The 9,068-nt window shown below is 37.1% G+C and overlaps 3 protein-coding genes across 9 annotated transcripts; 2 read left to right on the plus strand and 1 right to left on the minus strand.

The window, feature by feature from the left end:
• Positions 1-2,299: 2,299 nt before the first annotated feature.
• On the plus strand, positions 2,300-3,186 carry LOC119990844 (SKP1-like protein 1A). Its single transcript, XM_038836970.1, has 2 exons — positions 2,300-2,807; positions 2,925-3,186. The coding sequence occupies exons 1-2, from the start codon at positions 2,511-2,513 to the stop codon at positions 3,096-3,098; spliced, it is 471 nt and encodes a 156-aa protein (XP_038692898.1). The 5' UTR covers positions 2,300-2,510; the 3' UTR covers positions 3,099-3,186.
• Positions 3,187-4,180: 994 nt separating this feature from the next.
• On the minus strand, positions 4,181-5,523 carry LOC119990845. Its single transcript, XM_038836971.1, has 2 exons — positions 4,597-5,523; positions 4,181-4,472 (listed from the first exon to the last, which is right to left on the minus strand). The coding sequence occupies exon 1, from the start codon at positions 5,282-5,284 to the stop codon at positions 4,829-4,831; it is 456 nt and encodes a 151-aa protein (XP_038692899.1). The 5' UTR covers positions 5,285-5,523; the 3' UTR covers positions 4,181-4,472; positions 4,597-4,828.
• Positions 5,524-6,414: 891 nt separating this feature from the next.
• Positions 6,415-9,068, plus strand: LOC119992045 (histone deacetylase 14-like). Of its 7 annotated transcripts, none has more exons than XM_038838651.1 (6): positions 6,415-6,466; positions 7,152-7,266; positions 7,452-7,528; positions 7,654-7,961; positions 8,315-8,495; positions 8,701-9,068. In XM_038838651.1, exons 4-6 carry the CDS (start codon positions 7,805-7,807, stop codon positions 8,999-9,001), a joined length of 639 nt encoding a protein of 212 aa, XP_038694579.1. In that variant the 5' UTR covers positions 6,415-6,466; positions 7,152-7,266; positions 7,452-7,528; positions 7,654-7,804; the 3' UTR covers positions 9,002-9,068. The 7 variants fall into 7 exon arrangements, with proteins under 7 accessions (XP_038694579.1, XP_038694582.1, XP_038694578.1 ...); XM_038838654.1 differs by having other exon boundaries at positions 7,842-7,961; XM_038838650.1 differs by having other exon boundaries at positions 7,152-7,272; positions 7,452-7,961.

Genomic DNA, 9,068 nt, shown 5'->3' on the forward strand with positions numbered 1-9,068 from the left:
TGCGTAAATTTCCGAAGACAAAGATGCTTTAAAATCTGCAAATTTAAATTTAAGGGTAGTCCGCGTAATTTCAACATAAATGACATAATACTAAACCTAATATTATTGAGAGAAAAAAAGGTCACATGAACCCACACTTTTGGCATTAAGGTAAAAATCATTCAGACAAAATGATTCATTTGATTACCAAATATTCAAATAATGATGACTTCTTATTTTACACTAAAAAAGTTCATGCAAACCTAAATACTTGAATAGTTTGATTCTCTCCACAAATTTTGATATACAGTAAATTGTAGACTATGGGAAGTTAAACTTGAGTTTACTAATTAAGTTTCGTTTACCAACTCAATCATGGGTTAAGGTCCACGCAGAAGTTATTAGTGTGGGGTCACATAATTTTTTGAATTTGATAAATATATTGAACATCTGTGATGGTCATTACATAGTACAATGACTTCTATTATAAGGGTCTTCGTATTCCTAAAACCGAGTGTTTCGAGTAATTAAATAGTACATGAATTATATGACACAAATGATATATTTGTAATAGGATCTTAATAACGAGTGCTCTTAGGGTAATGATTACGGTCCTTAAAGGATTCATCACATCATATCATATCATCTATTTTTTAAAACAATGAATATCTCACCGGACATATGAATTGAGAGTAAGAAATAGAGAACGAAAAATATTAATGTACATAAAAAATAATTGACAACGAAAAAGCCAACAACGGAAGATGATAAACATTGATGTAGTTTAGGATTTGCTGACAATTTTATGTAGTTGGAGATGATAAATACAACTAACTAGAGCACCAAATCTTTGATTATTATGTTTATGATGTGCAATTCCAACGAACCCAATCTTATCATGGGACATATGTGTAGACTATCACTTCCATTCTCAAAGCCAAATTGACTAAATACACCTAACTCAAGACAAAAACATTATACTTTTGTTGACGTTAATTTATTCTAGATTTGGTAGGTTTAGGGTGATGCTTGGATGGAGGGTTGAAAGGGGTAGGGTCCCAACCCTTGTTTCGCAACCACTAATATAATTGTTACTTGGGGGCTTGGGGCTATGATAGATCACTTCTACAGTTTACCATGAGTTCGTTTAGTGGACAACTTTGACAATAGCTATCATTAATTATGGTAGTCTAAATGTTGATAAAAACTGGTTACGATCTAGTTTGGTAAAATTTTTTGAAAGTAGCATATATACTAGCAGAAACGGTGATAGTAGAAATGTTGGACAATTTCAGTAAAAGATATGTTGCCTGAATGCTGAGTAGATGTTTGGTTAAACTTTTGCTGTTAACATTTGGGTTGTGTAACATATTGCGAGAAATTACGTGCAGGGGTATTTCGTATATTAGTTGTATATGTTGTCTCCAAACATACAAATTAATTTATAAAATTAATATAATGAATTTAAATAAATTAAATATAATAATCAATTATAAATTAATTAATCAATTTAAATAAATTGAATTTATTTATTTAATGAGAAGGATTTTAATAACAATATTCCTTCATAAGTGGAACAAATTTCACTTGCAAGTGAGGGTATATTTGGCATATCAATAATTGATTGGGGATAAAATAGAAAAAAGTTGGTTAAAATTTGTGAAATTGTACAAAGTTGTAGCATTTTATAAGTAATAGAAATGCTCCCAAAAAAGCTATTGGAATAAGTGCCATGAAATTGTTGTTTGGATGACTTGCAGCATTTATACTAATAAGTAGTATATATGCTGCCAAAAATTGTCATCCAAACTGGGCCGAGCTCAAATATGGTGTATGCATTGTTGGTAGTATTTGAGAGCATTTATGTTGTTGAAATCATTGTGGCAAATTACGTTACGCCATCAAATTCTTTTTCTCATGAAGTTCATTTTACATGTAACAGAGTAAACAATGCATAAGCTGGATTGCACCTCAGTGAGTGAGGCGGCTGCTGAACATTGATGTTGGAAAATCAACCTTTAATTTTATTTTCTCATATATGCTCTATGAATCATTAATAGGTAATATGTGCAATGCTCGCTCAAGACATTAGTTAGAGTGATAAGAATGACATGTATCATCTGTAATCAGGGTTCGAATCCCCTCTCCGTTTCAAATAAAAGGTAATATGTGCATATCAAGAATCCTAATAATTTCTGAAATATTTCAGGCCAGAAAAAAGAAGAAGATGATTCCTTTTAAGACCAAAATAGGTAAAGAATTTTCCAAAATCACCATCGATCACTTTCACAATGTAAAGCCCTAAACCCTTGGTGCAAACAAAAAAAAAAATCGCTGTCGTTGATACATGTAACAATCATAATTCGACAAGGACACGGAAAGGGACAATAACAAAAGGTTTATCAATTCTCTATATATACACCAAAGGCGAGGGTTGATGCATCAAGGGTTCTGACTATCACAATTCTCTCGAGTCTTATTAGGAGCCTTTTGAGAGAAACAGAGAGCGATTTGGTATTGGAGAAACAGAGATGGCCTCATCGAAGAAGATCACGCTGATCAGTTCCGACGGAGAGTCGTTTGAGATGGACGAGACGGTGGCACTGGAGGCTCAGACAATCAAGCATATGATTGAGGACGGTGTGTCCGAAGGAGGCATCCCTACCCCTAACGTGACAAGCAAGATTCTGGCGAAGGTAATCGAATACTGCAAGAAGCACGTCGAGTCCAAATCTGCTGATGATGGTAGCCGCTCCGACGATGAACTTAAGGCCTGGGACACCGAGTTCATGAAAGTTGACCAGCGCACAGTCTTCGAACTCGCACTGGTACGTGTTCTCATGTTTTTTTGTATTAATTAAAATCCTACAGAAGAAGAAGTTTTAGATGTTCCATTATTGTTATTCTAAGTTTTGAAATCTGTGTTTCTATGAATTATATTTAAGGCTGCAAATTATCTGAACATAAAGGGGCTGCTGGAACTTACTTGCCAGACAGCGGCGGATATGATTAAGGAAAAGACTCCAGAGGAGGTCAGGACGATTTTCAACGTCGAGAATGATTTTACTGAGGAAGAGGAGGCCGAGATTCGCAGAGATAATTATTGGGCATTCGAATGAAATTCTCCACAATTTACTTACTAATTTTCTCTACGATTTTCTATTAGGGAACAGTTTAACTTAATAAAGTTCTCTTCTTTAATTTCTCTTTATATTTCTCGATTCTGGGTTTTTTTAAGGGGTTTGAGGGTGTTGTCCTCTTTTCATCTCAGTTGTTCTTTTCGTTTTTTATTAGTTCTTTGGTTTCTACTTATTTTTGTCCAATCTTTGCATTACAATTATATGCAGACCCTATGTTGTTCTCCATATTAGCACTCTTGAAGCAATTTATGTGTGCCAGCCATGGTATTTCAACAGTTCTGTAGGCAATTAGGCATACAAATCACCCTAATCTTCATGAATGACAAAAGGCATACACCAAGCATTACGAAAATGCTAAGGAGCTTGCACGCATTGCAGTGCTAAACAGTGAATTGGACGATGGAGCTCAATATTTGGGGATGCAAAAGCAGAGTTGGGGAGCTCGGGTTCGTGTCCATTCGGGCCATTCGTGTTCCATGTATATGCTTCTGGTTCCTCTCATCTGAAAATTAGAGTCACTGATTTCCGTTCCAATACTTTCAAGGTGCTTCCATGGCTGTCGCAACTTGAGGACATGGTGAGTTCTCTATTCAATTATTTTTTTAACCACTCTGCATCACTGCGCACACGTACATATATATGAGAATGAAATATCAGAGGTTTGTTTGTAATTTAATTTGGAATGATAGTCAACTTCCTTGTTCCAGCTTCCCTGCCTAACTAATGAAACAATTCAGGTTGCTTGCTTGTTAGGTGTTGAGAGTATCTAGGTCTTTGCCATTAAATGTTAAGAAGGTTGCTGCTTATTGTTCTTGCTTTGATTATTAGAAATCCACATTGCTGTGGATACATCGGATTACCCTCACGGGTTTGTTCCTCATGGAACAACATTTGTGCCTTAGCGCAAGTCGCTAAGCCATGAAAAGGCCTAGGTGAATGTTAAGGGTGGACATTGATTAAATTCTTCCTATCCAAGCAACTTAGCCCTTTGTTTATATATTTATTTTTGAAATTCCAATCACCAGTGGTTTCTCTGCCTTCCCCAACAAATTTATAAGACATGGTTGAGTTGATTGTATCATTTTTATTTAAGGTTGAATTGTTACATTCCACAATTTACAGATGAATTCATGATAGCTAGGCTTCGTATTTCATTTAGATTACAGAGGACTGGTTTGATCTAACTGCACCTTGTTTCTATACACTGGCCAAGGCTAATGACACAAATGCTCTGAGAGCTGGACTGCACTTTCCTAGAAGATGCATTCTGTGCATCTCCTGCTCTTGCTTTTCTTTGCGTGGTAAAAGGGCCAGCATCCAGGCAAGAACTTGTCATCAGCACCCGCATCATGCCTACACGACATAGTAAAATATCAAGTTAATTGATTTATTAACGATTTGATACACTCTAATCTTTGGTAAACATAATGATATTGTTTCGATCTCAGATGATTTTGTTAGAGAATTCGACAAATACCTGCTTGTGCTGCTGTTACTGCTGCTATTTCTTCCATTGATTTTACTCTCTTCAGCATCAAAAACCCTTTCGACCTTCAATGGATGGTTCCACGGCTTTCTTTCGACCTTTTTTTCCTCTTCCTGTTTTCTTTGTTTCTAATGAACTAGGGAAGAACATCTTGATCAAGAAAGTTTCTTTTTCCATGCTCCCAGTCCTTGAAATCCGACCGGAGTTACTCATTTTCTTACTCTTACTCTTCTTTTTTTAGTTGAGCCTCAGTTTCAAAATGGAAACTTGTCTCTTCTTGTATATCTTCTTGGACCTCCTGCATGATATGCTGCTGGTCAACAACTATGTCCTTCAAAGATAGTTCATAACTCGACTCTGGCATATTTGCAATCATCTCCATCAGCTCCTTCCTTCCTTCTGCAAGAGCACGCATTCGTGACTTAGGGGAGATACTGCTGAAGTGATGATTCCTGGGAAGTAAAGGAGAGGAAGGTTCATACTCAATACTTCTTGACGCATGTGGTTCAACCTCAAGTTCTGCATCACTGCCACCTATATGATTGATTTTGCCATAATAAGATTGGGATCTACAAGAAGCCCAGAAATCAAATTCTGTATCTGCTGTACTATCATAGGGGCTATTATGTCTTTGGTAGGTTGGAATGAAAGAAGAAAGTTGAATCTGGTGATCTAGCATGGTTTAGAGAGAGGGATCTGTGAGAGGAAGTGATCTGTGAGTCCGTGTTAAGTGGGTTTTAAGGTCTCAAACTTTGTAGGTGAGAAGACAAAGTCGAAAGAAACTATGAGGTAAATTCTGTTAGTCAATGCCGTCTGGAATGGGCAGGCAGGTAAATGGTCAAATTTTCACAAATTCCTGTGTCTGTCCTACTCTTCTATTTTTTTCCCCCTAATCACACTGACAAGCAATATCTTTTCACCTTCTTACATGTTATATGTTGGACAAAAATGTAATAAGAAAATTGTTTTCCATTTGAAAGATGTATTTGACCCTTCATTTCAAAAGGCGTTGTTCATTCATTGGAAATACGTCTCTTACATGGTGCCTCGCGTGAAGAGTTCATGACCCGTCGGTTTGACAGTCGTACACCCTCGTATGGTCAATTGTCCTGAGCCATCGTTCACTTGCTGTTTTTCGTGTTTTCATGTTAGTCTTTAGAAGATCAAATGTTGACTGATTTGTGCCACTGAAAAGATTTTGGTACGAAACCACTGAGTAAGTTGTTGATCATAAAAATCCCCCTATCAAGAACTTGACGTTGATCTTTACATTATCACAGATGATGTAATGAATTAATCCTTTAAGATAATTCATCATGTTAAATCAAACGTGTAAAAGCCTAGAATATTGTTCTTGACATTTCCCATAAGCATCAACTAGTGCATGGAGCTGCTATAGCACCCGATATCCTATAACAAGCGTAAACTCATCCATAAAGGAAAAAAATCACAGCCCATTTACATTCCTCGAAACAAATTTATCGAGTCTTTGTGATACCCATGACGGGTTAAGCCAGAAATCATTGGATTGTAGGTAACAAGGTTTGGTTCAGGCATTTCATCGAGCAGGACCTGGGTTTCGCCAAAAAGACCCTAATGACAGTGCAGGGAAATGATGCTGTTCCAAGAACGAGTTATAGGCCCAGAAAATCAGGCTTGGTCCAAAAGGAGAGGCCCGGTTTATTGGGCCGGGCTGCTCGCATCGTTAAACTTTATCGAGTTTATTCAAAATCACAGCCCAAATCTTGGTGCCCAGGATCAGAATTCACTAATTCAGAGATCAGAATCCAGCTCTACCAACACTCTCGCAACTTGTTGTGGCGCTAACGGCTTGCGATGGAGCTCTCGACGTGCCGTGCAGGTACTGTCGCAGTGCGTCTTTGTGTGTTATATACATCTATGTGATGATAGTATGAATGCTGGACTCGGAGTAGATGGAGAAACTAAGGATATTATTGAAATTGTGTGGATGATGATACATTGCGCATAATTACCAGCAACTCCATTTTAGTTTCACTTAATTCATTAGGGTTTCTAACTTAGGTCTCTTTTGATTTGTGAATAGTAAAATTTTAATTTCTTAGCTAGGGCTTAGTAATGTTGCATTCCTGTATAGAGTTTTCATTAGCTTCTGTTCTCCATCATCATCAGTTTTACTTGTAGGACTTATCATTTAAACTGATATCTGGAACTCAATGTTGGATTCTTAATTTTGATCTCAATTTACTGTTATGACATGCTAATCAATTCTGAAACAAAATTCTCAATAATGTTGTTCTGTCATTTCCTGTAAAATACCTTTGTTCAATTTAAAATTCTGATCGCAACGGATACGTTGTGAAGAATGCTGCTATAATTGCGGAACTTGTAATAATGTTGTGTAATTCATGTGAGTTTTTAGTGGATATTATTGTCTATTGTTATAATATTTTCATAAGCTATCATTTAGTCTGACTGAAGCTTGGAACTAATACTAAGATGTTTAGCCCAAGTTGTCTTGGCATCTGATGTTTCATCTAAACAGAGCAGCTTTCGTGCTCTTATAGGTAATATGTTATCGATGACGTGTTATAATTTATGCAAGTGGAAGGATCATGACAGGCTTCTCTTCAATTCTGGTATCGTTGAGCATAGACGTTTTTTGAAGCATTCAGTAACAGGGTAAGTGTAAGTATGAACCAAATTACTAACTGGTTGAGAAAGGATACCTGCTTCTTTAAGGGTGATAAAGTGTAATTTGCTGTGTATGATATTTTTATTTTATTAATACGATAGCCATTGTTTCTGCATCCTTACATGTTGGGCATAACATAATAATTTGTTTTCTTGGTACTTTAATGGTGCAGACTTTCCAGGAGTCACTTGTTGCTGCTGGAGCAGGGTTAGCTCTAGTTGATTTAGTGGTGATGTTTCAACCTGAGATGTCAGTCCCTTAATGATATTTTTATTATACTTCTACTCTGACACATTGATACCATCTTATCTGTGTTGACACTGAACTAACCATTTCTTTTAATACCTGGTGTAACTTAAAAAATACTGGATCAGTTGAGAGTAGTAAGCTTGTTGTCACGACTCATGAGAATCTGTCGACCAAAATCCTGTGTGTTGTATATCACGTTGCAGCATCACAAAACATTGAGATTCCACCTACACTTTGATAAGACCTCCAGGACATCATGCTATTCTGAAGGGGCCCATGGACTGTTGCGTTTTTGGTAATGTGGCCATTGCAGCTCGTAATGCTCAACGAGTACATGAACTTATAATTGAGTTTGATGTTCTCCATGGGAATGGAACAAATGATGCATTGCCTTCTATGATGATCCAGATATATTTTTCTTATCAAATCCCAAGTAAGTCATCACCATTTTTTGTGTTTTTTATTTCTTGTCTTGCTATTCAAAATCTGAGCATAAAACTTGCTTAACAATCTTAGTGCTCTCTTGATATAACCTATATATGGCACTTGGGCATGGGCAGAAGTGGCAACTTTTGTTTAGACATTGCTCAACCTGAAAATGTCTGACATTGTGACACAGCTGTATTATTAATTTATAATCGCATTCATTCAGCCACATGGCATAACTTTTACGTTGTAAGAACTAAGAAAACGAGAATGAAGTTGGGACCTTCTGAACTGGAACAGGAAGTGCTGTTTAATCACGCATAACTAACCAATCAAATGATGTTTAATCTGTTGATATAGGATGGAGGCTACCCTGGTATGGTAAAATTGAGGAGGTGGGTCATGGAGATGGTGAAGGAACTATGCTAAACCTGCCTTTACCTGGAGGTTCAGGGGACATTGCTATAAGAGCCGTGCTTGATGAAGTCATTGTACCATGTGCACAAAGGTTCAAGCCAGATATAATCCTTGTTTCTGCAGGGTGAGTTGCCTTTTCCCTTGAAATTGAAGACACATTCACTCCAGAGAGAGCCAAAAGTATATCGCATGTCAGCGTTGATGTTAATGTGAAACCTGGATAGAATCTGAAAATTTTTAAAAGCTTTAAACAAGGTTTTGCAATGTTTGCTTTGCAATTCAAAAAGGTAGCTTGACTTAACAGGTATTGCAACTTCATTTTTGGCCAGGTATGATGCTCATGGACTGGATCCACTCGCCAGTCTAGAATTTACAACAGGAACACACTACATGCTTGCCTCTACCATGAAACGACTAGCTAATGAATTGTGTGGGGGTCGCTGCGTGTTCTTCTTGGAGGGAGGATACAACCTTGATTCTCTGTCATATTCCGTGGCCAACTCTTTCCATGGTTTTCTTGGGGAGCCAAGCTTGGCCTCCAAATTTGATGATCCATCTATCTTGTATGAAGAACCATCCGCTAAGGTGAAGCAAGCTATTCAAAAAGCAAAACACATACATTCCCTGTGAAGATTTATGCACGTACATGATACTTCCACAAAGTTTATACTCGAAGATGAAAGTACTAAAGTTGTCT

The sequence above is a fragment of the Tripterygium wilfordii genome, chromosome 22 (assembly GCF_013401445.1).
Source record: "Tripterygium wilfordii isolate XIE 37 chromosome 22, ASM1340144v1, whole genome shotgun sequence".
NCBI lineage: Eukaryota > Viridiplantae > Streptophyta > Magnoliopsida > Celastrales > Celastraceae > Tripterygium > Tripterygium wilfordii.